The following is a 25688-nucleotide window of genomic DNA, read 5'->3' as shown; positions in this document are numbered from 1 at the left end:
TGGTAGTGTGGCTGTCAAATTGCTCCCTCCCCAAATTTCTGTGGAGCTGCTTCAAACATGCTTCAATGGAGCAGGATGGGAGGGAGAGAGCCCCAACTCCAGGACCTTAGTATAGGTAAAAAGCTTTTATTGTTTGAAATCTTTGTCAAGGCAAAGGCAAAGAATTCCCAGAGATTACATAAACAACAACAAAATGACATTTATAGAGCGCCTTCCACATTGGGCGGACGTCCCAAAGCGCTGAACAGTCAGGTGTCGGGGCCCGAGCCTGCGGGAGGGGTAGTGTAGGGGTGAGGGAAGGCAGAGAGGTGGGAGGGAGACCAAAGGCACGGTCGAAGAGAAGGGTCTTGAGACCGGCCTTGAAGGAGGCAAGGGAGGAAGCGAGGCGAAGGGACCGTGGGAATGAGTTCCAGAGTGTGGGGGCAGAGAGACTGAAAGCCTGGCTGCCAATGGTAGGGCGGGTCGGGTGGGAGACATGGAGCAGGCCGGAGCCCGCTGAATGGAGGGAGCGGGCAGGTTGGTAGGGAGTCAGCAGGTCATAGAGGTAGGAGGGGGCATGGCCATGGATGGCCTTAAAGGTGAGGAGGAGGATCTTGAACTTGATCCTCTGGGGGTTGGGGAGCCAGTGGAGTTGGGCGAGGGTGGGAGTGATGGGATTACTGAGCCTGGTGCGTGAGAGTACACGAGCTGCAGAGTTTTGGATGATCTGCAGCTTGTGAAGGGAAGAGCTGGGAAAGGCCGATGAGGAGGGAGTTCCCGTAATCAAGCCTTGAGGTGACGAATGCGTGGGTAAGGATTTCGGCAGCCTGAGGGGTGAGGCAGTGGCTGAGTCTGGCAATAGTGTGGAGGTGGTGGTAGGCAGTGCCGGGCATGGCGCGGATGTGGGGGAGAAAGGACAGTTCAGGGTCAAACAAGATGCCCAGGTTCCTGACTGGCTTAGTGAGGTTGAGTGTGCAGCCGTGGAGGCTGATACTGCCCAGGTTGGACCTCGTCCAGGACTTGATGTCGGACAGGCAGTCGGTCAGGACCCCGATAGTCAAGGAGTTCAGGGTGGAGAGAGAGCATGGAGAGGGTGAAGAGGAGGGGACCGAGGACGAGCCCTGAGGAACACCGCTCAAGACAGTGCGGGGGCTGGAGGAGAAGCCGTTTGCTGTGACAAAGTGGAGGCAGTGTAAAAGGTAGGACCTGAACCAGTCAAGGACAGAACTTTGAAGGTTGAGGTGGGAGGAGAGGCGGCGGAGGAGGATTGAGTGGTCCACGGCGTCAAAGGCGGCAGAGAGGTTGAGGAGGGCAAGGAGGCAGAGGGAACCCTGGTCACACAGAGTCAGGATGTCGTTTGTGACTTTGACCAGAGCAGTTTCCGTGGTCGAGGGAAGATTTCTTCAAGGTGGGGGTGATAGTGGCTGTTTTGAGGGGGGAAAGAACAGTGCCAGATGACAGGGAGAGGTTAATGATGTCGACGAGTAGTGGGGCAAGGAGGTGGAGCTGGGATTTGTGGAGTCCTGTAGCTCAGTGGTTAGAGCACTCGCTTTGCAAGTGAGAGACCTGAGTTCAATTCCAGGCAGGGCGAAACCTTGGGCAAGTTTCCTTACTCCACACGCCTAATAATAATCCCTCCAAAACTAAAAACAATAATTAAATTGGTCATTTTCAATCTACGACTGTTTGTGGGACATTGCTGTGCGCAATTGGCTGCCGCGTTCGCCCACAAATATACAGTCAATTCACTTTACAGTGTGTTCTGTGAAGCGCTTTGGGACGTCCTCCCGACGTGAAAAGCGCTATATCAAATGCAAGGATTATTATTATTATTTATTATTTAAGGAGAGGGGTAGTGATGGGGTCAAGGGAGTAGGTGGTGGACTTCATGGAGGTTACCATGTTGAAGACAAAAGTGGAGTCCTGTAGCTCAGTGATTAGAGTACTCGCCTCACAAGAGAGAGACCTGGGTTCAATTCCAGCAGGGCTAAATTTTGGTTAAGTTTCCTTACTCCAAACTCTGTTTACTTAGCAGTAAGTAGGATCCGGATTGTTAGTCGATTGGTGGATCACTTTTCCGGGGGTAATAATTCCTTAAAAAATAATAAATGGGTCACTTCAATCCATGACTGTTTGTGGGATACTGCTGTGCACAAATGGCTGCCTCGTTTCGCCCACAAAATACACAGTTAATTAATTTTACAGTATATTCTGTGAAATGCTTTGAGACGTCTCAAAGACGTGATAAGGCGCTATATCAAATGCAAGGATTATTATTATATAGATTATATAATAATACATAATATATTATTATATGTAATTATATTATAATATATTATATAATAATAATAATCCGTGAGAGGAATTCATACAAATCCTACTCCATTTCCCCTTTCCTTGCAGGGAAGGTACCCAATCTTTATTCTATTGGTGCATCCCCAACACAAACTGCCAAATTGAGGAATTTATGTGGAATCATGTATTAAATACGTATTTCTGCGTCCTGTGGTCTTGTGCATTGCTGCTTTAATGGGTGTCCCACTGTGCTGATTCAGTTTCAATTACAGAAAACAGGGGGGAATTATCTTCACCCTATCGATCTATATGGACATCTTGCTACAAGGCTTTTTATTTAATATTTTCTACACATTACAATCAGCCTGGTGAAAACTGACCAATACAGCTCTTCCCTCATAATAGGGAGACACTTTGAACACCACGGTAACAAATGCATCAGGGATCAAGTCTATCAAGTAATTCAGAAATAGTTACTTAGAAACAATCTGGATTCAAAAGCAGGGGTGCCTGAGGCAAAAAGAGTCAACCGTTGTACTTTGCAGTGTTGTGTACTCAACAGAAACTGTAACAATTCTCATTTGAGCACCTCCAGAATTCAATGATAAAAACAATAAGATCGACTAACAATAAGGATAATAATAAGGATTATTGCACTGACAATCTCACTATAATTTTTGAAATCATAGAACTAACAGTGGGATTTTGGATAGCATGGACCTGACACCAGGAATATTTTTTCTTAGTAATATGTATGGGATAACATGAATAGCTTTGCAAGAAGCAGCACAGTGGCAAGGTGCCAACTGTTATTGTCGATGCTTTTGCTGACGCCTACCTATCAGTGACTGGGCATGGTAACCAGAAGGAAAAAGCGGCTCTTTTAACCCACATTGGGACTTTGTACTTATATGGCTGACACTCCAGGGTGTGCTGTGTTGGTTTTTTTGCTCAGCCAGCCATCCGCATGTATCAGACACCTGGTTGACGAAAAAGAAGTTATGTTCTTTGGATGAGACGTTAAACTTAGGTTCTTTCTGCCTGTTCAGTTGGACATTAAAGATCCCATGGCACAATTTGAAAAGAGAAGAGACCCACTTCCAGTGTCCTAACCAGCAAGTCCTCAAAAGTAAAATTGGTCATTCACTTCATGGCTATTTGTGGTTCATTGCTGTACAACTTAGTTGCCATGTTCACTTACAAAATGCACAGTCACTAAACTTTACGGTAAATCCTGCGAAGCACTTTGTGATGACCTTTGTGAAAGATATCTGACATGGAAGATGCTATATAAAATGCAAGGATTAATATTTAGAGGTTCAAATGGTACCATAAATCAGAAATGAACATCAGAATTGTGATGTTGTAATAGCTCTAAATATGATTTGAAACATTCCCTGTTGTTCTCTAAATCCTCTCCAATATTTCACTGTTTTTCTGAGGAGATGAGCTTGAGATGTACCAATGATAATATTCAACATCGGATGTCACTGAAACCATCCAAGCATTTGCACTGCTGGAGTAAGCATCTTACAAGCTAAGCTCCCTGTGGCATTCTGACAGTAAAAATATTGAGTCAGCAAGCAGGAGGCAATCGAAGGAAGAACGTAGATTTCCTTCAATTTCACCATACATTTAATATAGTTGATACATCCAAAGCCCAAAAAATTAAACCCCCAGCTAGAAATATTTTGGCCTATTTGATACAGTAACTTCATCCTGTAACAATACGTAATGCCAACAAAAATATTCTTAAGTAGTAGAGCTAACGCCAAAAATACTGAAGGTTTGTTTAGCCCAAGGTTGTTATGATATTCCCAACCAAGAATGCGCTTTAGAATTCCGATGAACTTACTATACATTTAACTTTTTAAGATGTAGTGTGGTTTTAATAAATATCCTTGCCTTGTACTCCCTTGATAATTGTTTTGTATTGCTTAAAACTAAGAAACGCTGTAATTGTATAATTTTGTTTTCAAGACAATGGAAATCATTCAATCCTATGTTTGCCATTCCAAACTGTCCAGAATTGAAGAGTATACAGCGGTAATGAGAACTATTTTGATTATACTTGCTGCTGTCTCATAGTTCACTTTTCAAAGAAAAACATTTTTCGATCAATAAATTACAGGTCAGCCCTTTTATTGCTCGAATTCAGTTATAACGTGGTAGCAGTGTCAACCATATTCACTGTGCATATTCAAAGCTGACCTCTTGCACGCCAGCCAACTTTTCACATTAAAATTGATGAATTCCGGGTAATTAGGTCGCTACTGATATCACTTCCTGCTGTATCCGGAAGTGACTTCAACGGTGATCAAATAACCTGCAGGTCAGACATTTTATCACAAAACCCCAACTGTGAGTGGGAAAAGAGTAAGTGTACAGTGAAACCATCTATAACTTTTTATTATAAGTTGGGTTTATACGGTTCCCAACCACCGTGTCATAACAAAGTCCACAGCAATTTTGTTCAAATGACATACCTCCAAGTTCTTTCACATTCAGGACAGCATTCGAAAATGGAATAGCTTTAATGCTGAAACCTAAAAGTGGTAAAGAGGAAAAAAAATGGGGATTTAAATTGGATGGGGGAGGAATATATTCAATACATTTGAAATTTGTTTTATATGCTTGACAGAATTTTTTTGTTAATTTTTGTGCTCGTTAAGATGAGAAATCCCAATGCCTTTTGCACCCAGTGTTTGGAACACGCCAAGTCTTAACTTCAAAAGATAACCCCTTTGTGCGCTTGGCTGAGATTTCCATTTCCCACCCCAACTATTTGTGATCGTTTTCCTGTGTGAGACTGCCAATTAGTTATAAATTGTGAGCAGTTTTGTAATAATGGACTCACAACCAATGGGAACTGGATTAAGACCACCCAAACTAATTTTAATTACAACCCTTAGTCAGCAGAAGTAAGACTTTCATCTCATCAATTTGCACCAAATTTGTACTCAAGTAGCAGAGGTGAAAGGACAATGTTCCAACCCAATGAACCAACCAATCCCCCACATTTAATTATGTTTAACGAAGCCTGAAATTGCAAGGATATTGAACCATAAAGTTATCCACATACAGGATCTAGAACAACAGCTGAAGCTGCAACTTGAAAGCGGGAACCTTGTGGCAGAAAATAAACAATATAGGATCCAAATAGAGGGAACAAAAATATGTGGAAATGGGAAAGAATATATTATACAATACAGAATCATGGATGAAGTCAATATTAAAATATGCACCCAGATTAGTCTAAAGAAAGATTTCAATGTTGTAAGGATATGGTTTGAAAATCTTGAAGTGGAACTACGTTTAACAAAGAAATACTTGGCGGAGGTGATGGATATCATTTAAACTGGCCTAAACAGATTGAAAACAGTAATATTCATTGAAAACGTTTGTGCTAAAGTCAATCACATAATTAAATGAGCCGTTGGCTCTCAAATTTGTACTCCCCTCTGTATGTTCCCCCCCACCCTCACACACACATTTTTAGTTGCACTATAAGACCTCTCTCGTTCATTGCACCTGATATCCTCCCACTTCTCACATCACTCTTACTTAGCATCCAAACCCATATTGGTAAATCCTTCTGAGACATTATCTAACATGAAAGGTGCTATATAAATGCAAGTTGTTGTCTGTCTAAAAGGCATTGGTGATTGGAGGAACAGCAAATGGATGCAAGTTAGTGTAACTGGATGTCAAGTGAATTATAGTTCAGGCTCAAATTCACTGAGTTTATAAAACACATTGAGATGAAGATTCAAATCTTTGGCAAGAAAATACTGATGTAATATTGCATTATATGATATTGTGTAGGTTTCATTCCAACCCAGACTTTCTGTCAGTTTTTAGGGCCATATATAAAATGAGTTTGAGCAGTATCATTCCAATTATTTGGGATTGTCAATCAATAGCACACAATAACTCTTTATTTGGCACAAATGGATAACCTTCCTCAGAAAGGCCGTAGCAATGGATAGAATGGCTCACTATAGAAAAAAATGAATAATACCAAACACTGACATTCATCCTCCTAATATTCAAAAAATAAAACACACATGAATATCGCTGTGAGATTCTACAAACACCACTGCATTTTACTTGTATTTTTTAAAAAATGATGAGATAATTCCTGAAACAGTGGTTACGTGACATCAAGATTGGGTTTTAAAAACCCGTAGATTGTAGGAGGATAGGCAGGGAATTAAGGAACCTCCACTGTTGTAGGCTCAAAGGGATCAAACTGATAAACTTGATGGATTGAGTGGCTTCCTCCTACGAATCTTCAATACAATAGGAATTCCCATAATGATATTCAGATGAGGCTCACTTTCCTCAATCATCTGATAGAAAACACTGATAGATTAGACTGTGGACTGGTTGTGCTCAGTTTGGATAAAATAGTATTCCAGTGTGGTTCTACAGTGCAATTTGATATTTTGTTATTTTTTCTCCTCTTCACCAATAATTTTTAATCAATGGTTTGTTTCTCTCACCCCATTCCTGAATACAATTTGGCTTGTTCCTCATACCAAACCCACTGCTTTGCTACCTTTGAACCCTCTTTTCCACAGGCATGCTTGCTGTGCCTCTCTTCCTTTGCTCACATATTGACTGTCTCACCCAATCATACACCCAACTTCTTTTACTCATTTTAGCCTATTAACCATAGTCCTTTGCCCTCAGCTTTATTATGTTGATTCGAGACATGTCCATCTTAACATTTGTTAACTTTAGACACTCTTACTCTCAGACCATCTTGCCCCAAAGTCACTTGGATTTTTCTGCCCCAGTTTGTCCCTTAATCAGGTGCATCGGTCTCTCCTTCCTTCCCTAACTTTCTTCAGGAAACATTTTCCTGCTGACCCAGCCTGACTCTCGTCTCATTTGTGAAAAAGCAGTTTGAGTGGAAAGGCTAGCTTGCCCAGCAATCACTATGTGTTTGATCCAAACTCCATCCATTGTCACGTACCCAAGAGAAATAAACAAACGTAGGAGAAATTTGAAATTGGAACCTATGAATCCATGAATATGCAGAAAAAGATTCGGGCAGCATGGTTTCCGCAGTTAACACCTTGACTGAAGTTAGCCTTTTAGGTGCCCCTAGTTTATTAGGTCATAAATACAGACCCCTCTTCAGGGCCAACTCAAATCACTCTGTATGGTCCAGACCTCAGCTGATACCTCCCATTCCACTCATTCAAATTGAAATGCCACCTCTACCACGCAAGCAACTAGCTCCAGTGTTACTTCTAAAGCAGAATCACAAGGGTGCAGCCAGACATTTTAATAATAATAATAATAATAATAATCCTTGCATTTGATATAGCGCTTTTCACGTCGGGAGGACGTCCCAAAGCGCTTCACAGAATATACTGTAAAGTGAATTGACTGTATATTTGTGGGCGAACGCGGCAGCCAATTGCGCACAGCAATGTCCCACAAACAGTCATAGATTGAAAATGACCAATTTATTATTGTTTTTTGTTTTGGAGGGATTATTATTAGGCGTGTGGAGTAAGGAAACTTGCCCGAGGTTTCGCCCTCTGCCTGGAATTGAACTCAGGTTTCTCACTTGCAAAGCGAGTGCTCTAACCACTGAGCTACAGGACTCCTGTAAGGACTCCTTAAAAAAAAATTTAAGACTTACACAAGGGTAATTCATTCAAATGTCACATTAAAACAGATGCATATGACCTTTTTTTTAGAAATAACTTAATTCGCACCTACTCTAGTGCATTGATTTCATCCATCTATATATCATTTCCTACGAAAACAGATGTAAGCACATAATTGTGGTCAGGGACTGAATACAGATTTTAATCATCCATCAACCCTTGTCAACAGTATAAACTACATGAGGATATTTATTATCGTTGGCACTAACACACAATTTTAAGAGTTGATGCAAGTTATCCAGCAAGATATTTACTATGTGACACAAGATTCCCTGAACTGGTGTTGCTCAACGATGGGGTAATTCCATTCACATCAAAGGAACCCGGATGTGAGCTTTTGTTATTCATCAACCAGCAACATCTCTTCCCCCCACACCCCGTCTCTCTATTGTTGATCAAACATTTATGTTAACTGCAACTGTTACAAACTTTCCACTTCACTGTAATTCGATGGTGGTGGGGGGGGGGGGGGTGTAATAAGCAGGACTCAGTTAGCAGGACTCCCTTTACCTTCAAACATTCTGCACTGTTACCATGATGCTGCCAGTCTTGTATGGATATTACCTGTTGTAGATACAATGTTGTCTGTGCTCTCGCAACAAAGTTGTGTAAGCAGAGTTGATTTGCCAGATCCCATAAGGCCTATACAAACGACATCATATTCAGCTCGTGGCGTAGGCGATCCCTTGCAGCAGAAAGCTCTGAAACACTATGGATAGAAGAATAATTTTAACCACTGTTCATTTGGTAAACAGGATAAATAATAGAACCTTTGTAGCCACCCTGAATCAACTGTCGTGGAGTCCCATAGCATATTGGTTAAGAGTACTCGCCTCACAAATGAGAGGGCCTGGGTTTGATTCCCGGGCAGGGTGAAACCTTAGGCAAGTTTCCTTACTCCACACACATCTGTTTACCCAGGAGTAAGTAGGAACCTGGTTATTAGTCAACTGGTGGATCTCTTTCCGGGGATAATAATCGCTTCTAAAAAAAACAATAATAACTTGGACATTCAATCCATGTCTGTTTGTGGGTCACTGCTGTGTGCAATTGGCTGCCTGATTTCACCCACAAAATATACAGTGAATTCACTTTACAGTATATTCTGTGAATCACTTTGAGACATCTCAACTATGTGATAAGGTACTATATCAAATGCAAGGAATACTATTATTATTTTAATATAACTGTTGAGTAAAGAGTTATTTTACAGTGCTGACATTTTTGCTAGGTAATTGACATTAGCTCAGTTTTCTTCAATAGTGCATTTATTACTTTGCAGAATTTGCAAAGGTAACTGAATAAAAGTCTGACACTATAGGTCATTATCATGCTAATTACAAAGCGGAATCCATGTTTCATATTCTCTGTAATGGACATTTTCTAGTTTTAGACTGAGGGAAGAAATCTACGACACAGGAGACCCATTCGACTGAATTAATGAACATTGTATTAACGTTATTGTTTGCTCCTCCACTGAAGTCACCTATCCAAATTCAATTTCCCCGCTTTTTCCCCATACCTTTGAATCTATGCTGCACCATCTCCATAGCTCTATCATCTGTTTTGTGCTAATTGCCGAGATCAAGGGCTACAAATATGGCAAGCAGATGCAAATTGTGTGCCTCCATTACGAATGGAAATGCTCTGGGGTAATTAGAGTTGGCTTTCACCAGAGAGCAGGAGATGGGTCCCAGATGATGTTAGGATTTCTCTCTATGGACAACTTGCTCTTTTTATGAAGATCGTTTTGATCTCAAGTGGTTACAGTACTTTGGGATCAAAAGACGAATCTTCTGTGAAGACTATTTTCTCCTTCAATACAAGACTAGCATTTTTCCATATTGTTGTACATGTGCTTTTCAACAATCAAACTAAATAGGGGATGTAAAATTATATTGACCGCACAAGTTGCATCTTACTCAATTTGCACATTTAAAATTGACCAGTTTTATAAGAAGGCAAGTCTCAGACTCCTAGAAATAGCTGACCATGTCACACTGCAAAAACGTAGTAGCTGGATGCATTTATGAGACATTTTTATTATTGAACTTGGAAACTGAAAGCAAATGTTGAAGAAAATAGCATTTCTGGTTTCTGACTCTGAGTAAAATAGGTAAAAATAACTAGGCAAAATTAAAAAATTCTGACCAGATGAATAGGGCATCATCCTACACACATAATCCTTAAGAACAGAGTTGATGGCGTGCATTAAATAATTTCAAATGGATGTACAGAACAGACTCCCAACATATGCTCCACACCATAAGATGTGCTGATGAACTTCTTTAAAACAAGAACTGGACACGTACCTGAAATAAGAACAGAAAATGCTGGAAGTGCACAGTGAATCAATCGGCATTCTCAAGTTCCCTCACAGACAGGCAAAACCTATCCAACTGTTGACTTGACCTTAACCACTCCTGGGATAATAGATACTTGGTTCCTCAACTCCAAAAGTAATTAAGAAACTCCAGAATATTTATTCATTTCCACGGAAAGCTGGGCTCTTTCCCCTATAAATAAGATGCCTAATTCCTCGTCTTCCTCAACCCAGCTCAGGAAGAATATAAATTATTCAAACTGGTCCATTAAATATTTGTTCATCACAGTCTACAACTATCTATAGCTTCTATTATGGTTCCCAAGTAGATATTTATCTAACTTTTTTAAAAAAAGGGTAATGAACAAGAGTCAACTGATTTTTTGTTCAGAACAGCTTTGAAGGTTATAGGGATAAATAAAGATTGAAATGATCAAAGACTTCATGACATAATCAAGTGTTTGTGGCACTGGATGTGAGATATGGTCAGAGGTGGGCAATACATGGAAGTAAATGAAAGAGGTTTTGATCAGGGACCATGTATGAGAGAGAAACGATAGCTGAGGATTGTACTCAATAACTGTATTATAATAACTGTATTATAACTGTATTATTACAGTTTAATAACTGTATTATTATTATTATTATTATTATTATTACTGGATGGCAAGGTTGAGGTTCAGTGATTGAGGAGGTCAGAGCCAGAACAAAGGAAGTATTGGCAGAAACCAAGGAGGATAGATCAGTCTTATTCATATTGAATTGTAGGAAATTTTGCCTCATCCAGGCCTTGATGTCTGACAGGCAAGTGGACAGAACATTAGTGACCCTGAAATCAAGAGTAGAAGTGGAAAAGAACTATTCCAAGAACAAAAACAAGGAGTAAATAGTAAGCAGCATTTTGAGGTCAAGTGAGAAGTGGTCTACCAATTGAATGAAGAGACACTGAGGATATGAATGAAAACAAAAACCTGAAACAATTTGGGACTGAAATACAACTTCAAAAATCCACATGCCAAATGGAATTTAATGAAGGGTCAAACCTAAGACCTTTGTCTTTCTCTTTTGCATTTGATTCAACCCACATCATTTTCTTTTCCGTTTTAAATTTCCGTTTGTTTATTTTCTCTTTTTATATCCAAATTCTGCTATGTCTGGCAAATGAACACTAAAATTCTTTTCTTAAATTACCTATGTACAAGAACAACGAATATTGTCAAAAAGAGTACTGTACGGTTGGCTTACACCCGTTGGGGATTGAGTCATGAAGGTATTTTGTTCATCTTAACATTGGTGTAGTAGGTCTGTGGAAAGCACACAGTTTCAAATCCCTGTCCTTTTTTAAATCAATTAAATGACAATTACATACCTCATTCATAGATTCAGTATGCTGGATAAAGCCTTCAGGAGAAGTGGGATGAGATGAGTTATCTATTTAAGTCTATCTAATAGTCATCTGGCCCTGATGCCTTACCTCACCTACCTAGGTAGTTCAATTGTGATTGTGACCTCAGTGTGTACTGAAGTTTTCAGTAGGTCTGTCACAAGGAAATCCTAAAGACCAGAGGTAATTTCTTTCTCTTGAAGATAATTCAGACTGATATAGTTGTGAGCAATAACTCACAAATTACTTGAACCGCATAAACTTGTATTAGTTGTCAGAAATTCATCACCACGGATGAACAAAGGAACATCAAATCGGGACCTTAACTGGAAGAGTTAAGAGGAAGGTTAAAAACATAACACATTATTGGAAGGTGGAATGTTTTGTCACAAAGGAATATTGAGGCTAAGCCTATAACATTTAAAAGAGAATTTGATTAACTTTTTACGAGGAACAATATAAATAGTATATGGATACCCAACTTTAAATTATATGATTGGTATAAATGGTATACGGAAAGAGCAGGGAATTAAGATTAGAGTATGCTCCTAGATGCTATCCTGCGTGAAGGACACTATATAAATACAAATTGTTGTTGTAGTTAGTTCCAGTGAAGTTACTGAAACAATCAAAGGCTCTATGGGCCGCCGACTATGCTGTAATTTCTATAATATTAATTAAATTGAGGGGAATTTACACATCTTATACAGCTGTTCTAAGTGAGCAACACTCTTCCTTTGTCTGAATCTATTTGAAAAGAATTACATACATATGTTATTACATTCCATCTCAGGACTGCCTTGGTAGGGTTATAGAAGACAAGTTTGAGGATTATCCTGTAAAAAAATTCATTACTCAAGTGAATGAACCAAAGATAAATTCAGATCACTCAACAGATTGACACAGTTTCTAACTTTATATTTTTTGATACTTTCCAGCCTGCGGCTTTATAGCTACTATTTATCTACTACAGAAATTTCAAGTAACATATGATCACCTGGATGCCCATACTTTAACATTACTCCAAATATAGATTTTCTCTGATTACAATAGAGCCAAATATATCTCCTCCAGTTACCTTGTCCCAAGCATCATTGATTATTTGATCAACTTGGCTATGCAGACCAGAAGTTTGCAATTTGATTGGACAAGAATGTGTATACTCAAACACAATCAAAATCAAATTTGTTTACATTTTTGGGGGCTATTTTCTAAAAGATTATTTTTTAAATTTAAGTGACATGGGTAATGCTTACTTGATGAACTCTTACTTTTGCAGTCCTTCCTCATAAAGTAAACATATAAAATACTTCTCCAGATCAGGAAATCCAATTATCCAAACATTCTGCATTTCAAAGCAGTTCAGATTATAATTTGATAATAATAATAATAATCCTTGCATTTGATATAGCGCTTTTCACGTTTTCTAGATGTCTCAAAGCGCTTCACAGAATAGACTGCAAAGTGAATTGACTGTATATTTGTGGGTGAAACGCGGCAGCCAATTGCGCACAGCAAATAGCAGTTCTTGCGCAAAAAAATAATCCCTGCATTTGACACAACGCCTCTCACGTCCGGAGACAGTCTCAGAGCATTTTGCAGGATATACAGCACTGGAGATTGTAGGCAAATGCTACAGCCAATTTGCACAGCAATGTCCCACAAATAGCCATGAAGTGAATGACCAATTTTCTTTGGGGGATTGTTGGCCAGGACACCGGGAAAAACTCCTTTCTCTTTTTGAATAATGTCACAGGGACTTTAACAGGCAGACAGGACCTCGGTTTAACCTCTCATCCGAAGAACGGCACATTCAACAATGCATCACACTTCAACAAAGCAGTGGAGTGTCAGCCTAGGCTGTACGAGTTTGAAGTCCCAACATGGGGCTTGTATCCACAATCTTCTGACTCAAGAGGTGAGAATGCAACCAACTAAGCCAGGCTGGCACGTGCGTGTGTGTGTGCGCATCACATATATATATATTAATGCGCATCCCATATATATAAATAAAATACACACACACAGACATCCATCCACACTCTATCCTGTAAAGGTCATCCCCCCACACTGAAAACAGATATCCATCAGATAGCTGAAAAGGAGGGAGACAGCTGCTGGAAGATGTTACCTGCAGTCGCTGTTCGTGAATACATGCTCATTTATCCAGACTTGAATCCACTTTGATTGGTATACAGAAAGACAAGCAGCTGCTGCTCAAGCTCCACACCACCAACAGGTGGAACATTTCTCAATGGGTAGGGATGTATGCCCGAGCTATGGACAGGAAGATGGTGGCAATTCTCTCATGCTGAAGCTTGCAGGGTATTCCTGGTACTTGCCACCCACCTAGTGAAGGATCAAACCCTACTGGAGGGAAGCGGGGGTAAGGTAAGCCGGACCTCCTTGGAATTAAACCGACTCCTAAACTGATAACTCAATCCTGGCTTAACCTGTTAATACCACTTAATTCATCATGCTAAACCTTGGTCAGACCCCATCTGGAGTACTGCGTTCAGATTTGGGTCCCATATCCCTCAGGAAAGATTATATTGGCCCTGGAGGGGTGCAGCGTAGATTCACTAAAATAATACCAGGGTTTAAATAGTTAAATTATGAGGTTGTATTCCCTTAAGTATAGAGGGTTGAAAGCTGATCTGGTTGAGGTGTTTAAAATGATAAAGGAATTCAATAGGATAGCTACAGAGAAACTATTTCCTCTGGTGGAGGAATCCAGAACAAGGGGGCATAATCTTAAAATTAGAGCTAAACCATTTAAGAATGAAATTAGGAAGCATTTTTTCACGCAAAGGGTAGTGGAAATCTGGAACTTTCTGCCCCCAAAAGACTGTGGATGCTGGATCCACTCAAATTTTCAAGGCTGGGGTGGTTAGATTTTTGTTAGGTAATAAGGGTATCGAGGTGTACATCAGCCATGAACTAATAGAATGGCGGAGCAGGCTTGAGGGGCTGAATGGCCTACTCCAGTTCCTATGTCAATATCCTGGCTGCATATTTATTATACACATGTCTAACTCACCACCCCTGATAACTCAACACTCCTGATAACTTGTCACTGAGCTCTTTTCCCTTGGAGTGACGAGTTATCAGGAGTTTAACTTGTATTTCTAGTCAATTAAGATGTTTCCAATTGATCCAAAAAATATCTGATAGAGGATCTAAAGGGAACAGTTTTATATGTACAGTATTTTTCAGTGTTAAAAGGTCATCACTGGGTCTTCTTCCTTCTCTTTTGTTCAGCGCTTGCCTTCAAATGTGAAAAATAGACATGTGGCTTGATTGACAGCTTGATTCACAAGAAGCATAGCAACAAAAGGCAGAAAACTCCAAAATTGCAATCTTTTAGCAGCGAAAGGTACCTACAATAGAACTGCAGCCTTAAAAATGTTAAGAGCCAGATACTGAAGAAAAGAAATGGGGAGGAAGGAAACAAAGCCCCTGTCTTTGCTTCACTGGTGCCCCACTGTCCACTGTTGAATAAAACTGCCAAACTGTCAATAACACGTCAACAAATAAAATGGGGGTGGGTGGGGGCGGCGGTAGAAGGAATGAGGGAAAGAGCCTGTATTTCTGGTCAATTAAGCTGGTTCCAATTGATCAAAAAATATTTAATCATACTAATAATAATCCTTGCATTTGCAATAGCGCTTTTCATGTCCTCTAGACGTCTCAAAGCGCTTCACAGAATATTCTGTAAAGTGAATTGACTGTATATTTGTGGGCAAAACGAGGCAGCCAATTGCTCACAGCAGTGCCCCTCATTTATTATTATCAGTAATCCAGAACCATATCATGGTTGGAAATGGAAAGATTATGAAAATCTTCATATTAAGTTGAATAAAGAGAAATCACATTTTAGATGTTTGCATCAGAAAAGAAACATCTCGATTGGGAAAAACTATTTCCACTGGTCAGTGAGTTGGTAACTGGAGAGCGCAAATAAGATTTACTGAAAAACTAGATTCTAAGAAACACTTTTTGTCAAGGAGAATGCTGGGCTTGGAATGCCCAACTAAACAAACATAGATGAAGCAGAATCCATAACAGTTTTTAAAAGGGAAATGATTAATATTTGAAAAAGAGAAATACTGTATTATGGGGCATGGGGAAGGGCAGGGAAGTGGGACGAAAGAGATAGATTGCCTCCTTCTGTGATGCAAATCAGAACAAGTGGATTCCTCTGTTAAAAGAAAAAGTGGACCCAAAGTAAACTGGATTTCAATAACATAAAGTTCCTTATCATATAATTAATAAAACTTAAGTAAACTATTCTGTGAAACAAACAGACCACATGAACAGTCCATTGTGATAATAATCCTTGCATTTGATATCACATTGTTGAGACGTCTCAAAGCGCTTCACAGAATATTCTGTAAAGTGAATTGATTGCATATTTTGTGGGTGAACACAATGATCCTCCACATTTCCATTATAATGTACAACTCATGTTTTCAACGCTTTTATCTGGTTATTGATGTTGATTTTAAATTTCGCAAATTAAATTCTGCAAAGATTTAGCAAATAATTGAAGTTACTCTAATTTTCCACAAATCACTGGTCACACAACATGTGAAACCATGCGTTAGGTTTTGGGCACCCTATCTTCAAAAGGGGCAGGAATGCATTATGTAGCTAACACATTGATAATTATCATCCTTGCATTCCACGTAGTGCCTTGCACATCAAAATAACATCTCAAAGCACTTCATAGGATTCACTGTGGGTATAGCGACTATGTATTTTACAGACAAATGCAGCTGCCTATTTGCACACAGCAATGTTCCACAAACAGCCATGAAGTGAATAACCAATTTTATCTGGTGTTTATTGGCTACGACACCAAGAACTTTTCCCGAAGAGTCCAAAGAGTTATAACATTGGAGATACAGTACTTGGATAGAAGCAAATCTTGACATTAATAGAAAATTTCAAATAAAATATTGAAACAGGAGTGCTGACCAGCTGCTGTGAGGAGGCAGAAAAGGAATAGATAAACACAATCGGACGGAGGTTTGTATAGCAGGGTTCCAACTGACTACTGATTGCAATACATTTAAAATTCAATATCTGTCCTTGGAAGCCCTCAGTAAGAAATAACAAGATTACACAGAAACATGAAAATGAAGCTGAAACATCAGACAAAGTTCAGAAGGGCAGGACAGGACGTTGTGGAGTCATTATGTTAAGGTCCCATGAGCGCATGCAAATCCTGTAATGAACTGACCAACTACATCCACAGCTTCTGAATTAGGCTTTTGTGCATTATAAATTAAAACTACAGTTTTCAGACACATTCAGAAAGAAACAGGAAAATGTTGCGCATGCCAATGCACTTGTTGGGAATTATTCTTAACAGTTGAATTTATGATAAAATTATTTACAACTTATACTCTTTTTAACAGGACAAACAAGAGTAAAAAAAACTTTCGTTAGGAAGCTAAAGCCAAAAGTCTGTATGAATGTTTCCATTTCAATACTGAAGCCAAAATATAAAATCATGTTGTACAAAAACAGCCCTTCTCCAGTGTCAATTTGTATTGACACTCAGATTGTACAATGGATGCTCTTAAATGTGTGAGCATTTTACACAAAAATAATCCCTGAAGTAGAATGCATTTTACTTTTAAATTAGCAAAATAGCCTCAAGAATCTAAGAAATTAATTTATAGCAAACATATGCTTAGCCCACAAATATACAGTCAATCCACTTTACAGTGTGTTCTGTGAAGCGCTTTGGGACGTCCTCCCGACGTGAAAAGCGCTATATCAAATGCAAGGATTATTATTATTATTATTATTATTTACGATATATCCTGTGAACAGCTTTGAGATGCCTCAACAGTGTGATAAGGCGCTATATCAAATGTAAGGGTTATTATTATTATTATAAGCTATAATAATTAGGATGTGAATTGAAGATGAGGACCAAGTTTCCACCCAGTCTAAATCTGTGAGATCATTTTGTCTTAAACTTTAACATTGGGCACATCTGTGGAAAATATCTTAAATTCAGCCTTAATTGGATACCTTAACTGTAAGATACCTTTTTTAAAAAAAACAGTAAGTGTATTGTGGCTCCAAACCATCTAAGCGTTTGTTTAAAACTTTAAACCAGGTAAAGCATAAAAAAGGATGATAAAATGCAAATGTTCTCCACGGAATTGAAAAGGGCAAGGATTACTAAAGCTAGAATTTGAGTACTCGACATTTATTACTTTTTAATGTTTCATGAAGCTCTTCCAAAACCTATACAAAAAAAGCCTATTTCACTTACAAAAAACACAATCTACTTTACAATATTTTCTGTGAAATATCAATAATATGATAAGGCGCTATGTCAAATGCAAAGATTATTATTATTCAGAAGAGCTCCGCAAACTGCAAATAGTTTTGACCAGACAGTGACGTTTGGTGAATATAGGGGAACTAATCTAAACAGCTCTCTTTACAGATATCAGTTAGTGCCACTTGCTTGAAGCTAACCCAAATAGTGACAGATGCCCCAATGGAATAGCCTCAAACTTCTTAGGAATTGGAAGGAAGGGGCTATGATGCATTCCCAAAGCCACCAGACAAAATACAGACCTTTACGCAGTAAGATAATCTCCAATTGGTGACCAGACAATCCCAAATTTTAGTAACATAAGACACAAACAGCTGAGGTTATTTCCAGGTCTCCTCAGCTCTGTCTACGTAGTAACAGACAGCTCTCTTGACGTCCAGAGTACAATCAACATTCCTTTTCAGACCCACATGCAGCAGAGTTAAGACTGAATTACCACCTCGAGAGTCAAATAAAGCTTAGAAATACAACGAAAGCTGTAAAATAGGGCTGCTCCTCAGGCCACAATGTGCAGGGTTACTTGACAAGTAATTGATATTCTCATTAGAAATTAAATTTCTAGTGCAGAAACGTTAATTATTGGAGGCCATAGGTTCTAAGGCAGACTATAAAATTGCTCAATGATAAGTTTATATTTAACTTTGGAGACTTCACCTCCCATGTTCACTTCATCAGTGCAGACAGCTTGCTATCTTATAGAATGTTCTTTACAGATGGTACAATCATAACTACACACAGCCTAACTGAAAGGCAAAGGAACTCTTGGTTTAGTTGGTAACACTCTCACTTCTGAGACAGAAGGTTGTTGGTTGAAGCCCCACGTTGGGACATGAAACTCATTTTGTCTACCCTGACAATCCAAAGCAGTGCTGAGGGTGTGTTGTGCTGCATTGTTTTACGTAGGTGTTAAACCAAAGCATTGTTTGCCAGTTCAGTTGGGCATTAAAGATCCCATGGCTCTACTCAAAAAGAGAAGGGAGTTTGGTTCCCGATGTCCTGGCCAACAATCCAACAAATAAAATTGGTCATTCACCTCATGGTTGTTTGAGGGACATCGCTGTACAAAAATTGACTGCCCCATTCACCCAAACACTCAGTCATTGCACCTTACAGTAAAATCCTTTGAAGCGCTTTGGGATGTCCTCCTGACATGAAAGCTGCTAACCAAATGTAAATGATTATTATTTTTATGTTTTAAGGGTATTCAAAAACAATTAAAGTGAATTATCAAAGAGCACAAGCAGCTAATCCACACCTCAAATGAACAGTACATAACCAAGCATTAGGAATATAGCAGACTCTCCAGTACAACACACAATAGGGTATCTATCTCAAGGTAAAACTAAATACCTTCACCTTCTAGTATTATACTGGCAAGAATCAACTTTTCCTTCATTGGTCCTCCCATTAAATTACTTTGGAAATTGAATGGAGCACTTGAGACAACAAACGATCTTTCAGAAGAGCATTAAAATGTATTAGCTTCAAATTTAAATTAAAATAAACTCTACTCAATATCTGGCCACATATCCTTGGTGCTCGTGCTACTTCCAAAATACGGAGCAACACAACAACAACAACAAAATTACATTTGTATAGCGGCTTTCATGTCGGGAGGACGTCCCAATAATAATCCTGATACAGTGCCTGATCATGTCGTTGAGAAGTCTCAAAGCGCTTCACAGAATATAGAATCAGAATCAGCCCTCGGGCTGATGCCGTCCCACTGATCGCTCGCTCCCGGTCTCTGCGTGCGCGTTTTGGCTGCCACCCTGACCCGAGCCTCCCCCTCCACTCTAAATGTCTTTCCTCCCACCCCCCTCTATGTCCCTCGTCCCACCCCCGTCTATCTGCTACTCCCCCTCTGCCCCCTCTCCCATCGCTCGCCCCGCTTTGTCTCTCTCCTTGATCCCATCACCACTTCCCTCTGCTCCAGCCTGGGCATCCTCATGGCTCCCGGCACTGGCTGTCCCAGAGCAGCAACCCCACGTGTCCCATCATTCACTCCCTCCACTCAAACTGCCTCCTTAAGGCAAACCCAACACCCCCCTCCCTCATATGTACCCTCCCCAACTCTCCACTCACACCACACTCCACAGCCATCTCTCCTCTACACCCTATAATCCTCTCCGCATCACTCTCTCCTCCCTCACCCCTCCCTCCAGCAAACCCATCCACATTTCCCTCCAAAACGTCCGTTCCCTCTCAAACAAAGCCCTCCCAATCCACAACCTCACCCTGGACGAGCAACTTGACATTCTTAGGCTCACTGAAAGCTGGCTCTCCAATGACCCCATCCCCCTAGTTGAAGCCTCCCCAAACCAATGTGGTGGCGGAGTGGCCTTCATTTCCAAAGCCTCCCTTGGTCTTACCCCCTGCTCCTCGGGCTGCTTCCCCTCCTTCGAGGACCTCACCTTCTTCCATCCTTCTCTCCCTCTGAAAATCCTCCTTGTCTACCGCACCCCTAAATAATCCTTCATAATCCTTGCATTTCATATAGGGTTTTTCACGTCTTCTCAACGTCTCAAAGCGCTTCACAGAATATGCTGTAAAGTGAATTGACTGTACATTCGTGAGCAAAACGCGGCAGCCAATTGTGCACAGCAGTGTCCCACAAACAATCGTGGATTGAAAATGACCAATTTATTATTGTTTTGTTTTTTGGAGGGATTATTATTAGGCCTGTAGAGTAAAAAAACTTGCCCAAGGTTTCGCCCTCTGCCTGGAATTGAACCCAGGTGTCTCGCTTAGCTCCTAAGCCCCCCGGCTCCTTCCACACAGACATCTCTACTCTCCTCTCTTCCCTGTCCCTCTGCTCCGAACACCTGCTCATAATGGGTGATTTCAACCTCCACTTAAACTCCCCCTGCACCACTTCACTGCCCTCCTCCTCCCTAAACCTCACCCTTCACATAAATTCACCTACCCACCACCGTGGTCATCCCCTTGATCTCATTATCACCCACGGCCTTGACATTTCCGACCTCAGCATTGTGGACAAGGCCATCTCGGACCACTTCCTCACCTCCTTCTCCTCTCACATCCCTCTCTCCTCCACCAAACCCTCAACCATTCTCTACCGCCCTTGGAAAAGGCTAGCCCCTGAGACCCTCAAAAAGACCCTAACATCAACAAACATCCTATCCCTCTGGCCTTCCACCGGGGGAGATCCTGAAGCAGCCGTCCAGCTGCTCCATGATCTCCTCTCCTCCCCCTTCAACTCCCTCGTCCCCCTGAAATCCAGGACCATCTCCAAACCCACCCAATCTCCCTGGTACAACAACCATCTCCACACCCTAAAAACTCAAACCCGGCTGCTCGAACGCAGATGGTAGAAACCTGGCCTTCTACTCCAACATCACCTTGGAGGCTAAACACAACCCTAAAATCCTTTTTTCCACCACCCACTACCTACTCCGTGCCCCCACTCAGGCCTCCTCAATCTTCATATCCAATACCAAGTCATGGACTTCTTTTCATCTGAAATACACAACATCCGCCAGGCAGCCTCATCCACCTGCCTCTTGTCACCCACCACCATGCCCTCTCTGTCCCCCTCATCCTCCCATTCATCTGCTCCTACATTCCTTCCTCCCAATCTCTCCCTCCCTCTCACCCACAATCACCTCAATGAAACCCACCACCTGCTGCCTCGACCCCCTCCCCACCAACTTGCTAGTCACCCACTACCGCCCTATTTCTAACCTGCCCTTACCAATCAACTCCGCACACACCTCTCCTCTCACTCCCTCTTCGAACCCCTCCAGTCCAGTTTCCTCCCTGCCCACAGTACAGAGCCTGCGCTTGTGAAAGTTACAAGTGACATCCTCTCTATCTGTGACCAGGGTTCCCTCTGCCTCCTTGTCCTCCTTGACCTCTCCGCCAGGTTCGACACAGTCGATCACGCCATCCTCCTCCACTGCCTTTCCTCCATCATCCACCTCAGTTGGACCGCACTCGCCTGGTTCGAGCCCTACCTCACAAACCGCCAGCAGTACATCTGCACAAACGGCTTCTCCTCCCGCTCTCACCCGGTTACCTGCAGTGTACCCCAAGGATCCATCCTTGGCCCCCTCCTCCTTCTGATCTACATGCTCCCTCTTGGGGATGTCATCCGCAGACATGGGGTACACTTCCACATGTATGCGGACGACACCCAACTCTATTTTTCCACCTCTCTTTGCGACCACGAGTCCCCTGACGTTCTGTCAGCCTGTCTGTCAGACCTCAGGGGTTGGATGAGCACACATTTCCTTCAGCTGAACGTTGACAAGACGGAAGCCATACTCTTTGGCTCTCATCAACATCTAAAATCTCATGGTTCTCACCTCCTCCACCTATCCGACCTCCCCCTAAAACTCTCTGAACCCGTACACAACCTAGGCGCTAGGTTCGACCCCCAATTATCCTTCCTCCCCCACGTCCGGTCCCTCACCAGCACTGCTTTCTTCCACCTCCGACGCATCACCCGTCTTCGCCAATACCTCACTCCAAAAGCTGCTGAAACCCTGGTCCATGCCTTTGTCACCTCTCAGCTGGACTATTTCAAACGCCCTCCTCGCTGGTCTCCCATCCACTACCATCCATAAAATCCAGATTATACAAAACTCTGCCGCCCGCATTCTCACCCGCACCAAACTCTGCTCCCCGATCACCTTAGTCCTTGCCAGACTGCACTGGCTGCCTGTCCCAGAGAGGATCGACTTCCAGATCCTCACCCTTGTCTTAAATCCCTCCACTTAGCTGCGCCCCCCTACCTCTCTGACCTCCTCGCTCCTCAAAATAGTGCCCGTAACCTTCGTTCCACTGGGTCTTGCCTCCTCTTCGACCCCTGAGTCCTCCGCTCCACCCTCGGCGGCTGTGCCTTCAGCCACTATGCCCCGAAGCTCTGGAACTCCTTTCCTCACTCGCTTCGCCTCGTCCCCTCTCTTCCTATTTTCAGGTCTCGGCTGAAGAACTCTCTTTTCAACCGCGCCTTTGGTCACCTTCCTCCCCCTACCCCTGGCTCAGCCCCGGGATCCGTTACTGTGAAGCGCTTTGAGACACCGTCCAGCATGGAGGGTGCTATATAAATCCAAGTTGTTGTTGTTAAAGTGGATTGACTATGTATTTTGTGGGTGAAATACTCCATTTACAACACTGTGTAAATGGAGATCTACATAGTGCAGGTCTTGGATTCAGATCTATACATATACACGACATTCTACTTGTGATGACTGCTGGATAACTCGCCCTCAATAAATGGGTAAATAGCGCACTTAGCTACATTGTCCAGCTGTGAGTTAGTGAACAAAAAAAAACAATATTTGGATGATGGGGGAGCTTTGACACAGTTGCCCTGCAGCAGGGAAGAATTCCTAGGGTGGAGAATCAAAGTTACAAATACACAATAAGAACTATCCTTGAAAATTAGTTAACATTTGCTCAATTTATACCCCTATCTTGTGTCTTAGTCTCAATTTTATCCACAGTTCTTGTTAGGACTTCATCAATGCTTTTTGAGAGCTAAGATAGAACTCACTATCATTTTCACTGCAATCAATCTAAAAAAATTCAAAGAAATCTCTTAGCTATGATGGTTTGAAAAATGCTGATATTGCTCTCTCCTTGAAGCATTTCCAGGCCAACATTATGGGTGCCTCAGACCATTTGTTACAATATGCATTCTTTGTGTAATATTTTGTTGCTTTTTTATAGTACATTTCACCTAAATCAGTCTCGAGCATCACTTTGAAAATCTGAGCAATACACTGATTCATATCGTAAAGCCATAGCTTACTGCAAGGAATAAAATTCTTTATTATTATTATATCACACCAGCAGTGCTGATTTTAGCATCAGCATGTCACTCTTTTCGGCACAGGCCGCATGCCAAAAGTGCAGTATAAAGTCTTTCATTTGTTGGATGAGATGTTGCTTTAAAGTGAATGCTAACTATCCCAGAAAACTATTCAAAAAGAGAAGCAAATTTCCCCTTGTGCCTTAGCCAACAATCTTCCAGATTAGTTATTCACTCCAGCCTACTTGTGGGACACTGCTGGTACAAACAGTTGCGGTGATTCCCTCCAAAACAGTTATTATATTTGACAGTGATCACTTCTGAAGCACTTTGAGATGTTGACGTGTTAAATGCTATACAAATGCAAGTTCCTCTTCGTACAGTATATCAATTGGCAGCTGAATAAAATTGGCAGAAGCGAATGGGACCAACTAATCCAATATAAATAAAAGTAAATCAATCCAACAAACTGCAAGCATCTGTAGGCACTTATTTCATTGTGGTTTGCAATGATGATCTTCTTGATATATGGAAGTGCTAATTCTGATTGTACTATATACAATAAAATTCACTTCATGGCTGTTTGTGAGACATCGCTGGGCGCAAATTGGCTGTCGTGTTCAGTGTAAAAATACACTGTCACCGCACTTTACAGTAAATCCTGTGAATTGCTTTGAGAGGTTTTGACAGTATGATAAGGCTATATCAAATGCAGATATTATTGTTCTATTATAAACAGCGGTACAGTATTTTGTGTAACAGGCAACAGATCATTTGCATTGGAAAACATGCTTTGGGCAAAATCCTAGTTTGCAAACAACTGCCATATTAATATCATCTAACAGTAAAATTAATGCAGGTCAAACTATCATAGTATTTGAAGAATCTATTCAGGAAGAATTTCCATACGGAAATTATTTCCATGTACAACTTTAAACCAATCTTGAGCCCTATTTTGTAAATCTCTGTGCAATACCATTAATGTATAACATATAATGGTGTTAGTTGATTGGGGGATTGCTTCCAGTAATAATAATTTGGTTACTCAATCCACGACTTTTTGTGGGACACTGCTGTGCGCAATAAAATACACAGTCACTTCACAATATATTCTGTGAAGCCCGTTGAGACGTCTCAAGATTTTTGAGAATCAAGATTGAGAATTCAAGATCCTCATCCTCACCTACAAGGCCATTCATGGCCTTGCTCCTTCCTACCTCTCCGACCTACTATCCCCCTACCTACTTGCCCGTACCCTCCGTTCCTCTGGCTCCGGTCTGCTCCACAACCCCCGCCCCAACCGCCCTACCATCGGTGGCCGGGCCTTCAGCCTTTCAGCCCCCAGACTCTGGAACTCTATCCCCCAGTGCCTTCGCCGCCTCCTCCCTTTCCTCCTTCAAGGCCGGTCTCAAGACCTTTCTCTTTGACCGTGCCTTCAGCTCCCCTCTCGACTCTCTACCCCCTCCTCGCTCCCTCCCTTCCCTCCCCTCACCCTGACCATTTCCCCCCTGCTTGGGTCCTGACCCAACTGTACAGCGCCTTGGGACGTCCTCCCGACGTGAAAGGCGCTCAATAAATGGAATCTTGTTGTTGTCTCAATGGTGCTGTATCAAATGCAAGGCGTATTATTATTGTTAATACTGTAACTCACATCTTAAATCCATATCTCATTGAAATAAATCATTTGTATTGCTTTTAGCATTAGTACAAAAGTCTTTTAGGTAAAGCACAAGAGCCAAAGAGGTGGGAAAACAACAACAACTTGGATTTATATAGCGCCCTCCACGCCGAACAGAGTCTCAGAGTGCTTCACAGTGACAGATCCTGGGGACAAGCCAGGGGGAGGGAGAGGAAGGTGACCAAAGGCATGGTCGAAA

General features: G+C 41.4%; 1 protein-coding gene across 2 annotated transcripts in view; it reads right to left on the bottom strand.

Moving 5' to 3' along the window:
* Nucleotides 1–25688, bottom strand: part of LOC103177836 (ADP-ribosylation factor-like protein 15) — a 187669-nt gene that overhangs the window by 103233 nt on the left and 58748 nt on the right. For both annotated transcript variants that reach the window (XM_007892195.2, XM_042335305.1), the window contains exons 2-3: nucleotides 8526–8670; nucleotides 4761–4820 (exon numbers count right to left, since the gene is read on the bottom strand). In XM_007892195.2, coding sequence (XP_007890386.1) covers nucleotides 4761–4820; nucleotides 8526–8670 — 205 coding nt within the window. The remainder of the gene's footprint in view (nucleotides 1–4760; nucleotides 4821–8525; nucleotides 8671–25688) is intronic.

The sequence above is a fragment of the Callorhinchus milii genome, unplaced genomic scaffold, assembly GCF_018977255.1.
Source record: "Callorhinchus milii isolate IMCB2004 unplaced genomic scaffold, IMCB_Cmil_1.0 Scaffold1, whole genome shotgun sequence".
Lineage (NCBI taxonomy): Eukaryota > Metazoa > Chordata > Chondrichthyes > Chimaeriformes > Callorhinchidae > Callorhinchus > Callorhinchus milii.
This window is presented reverse-complemented; position numbering and strand designations above follow the sequence as displayed.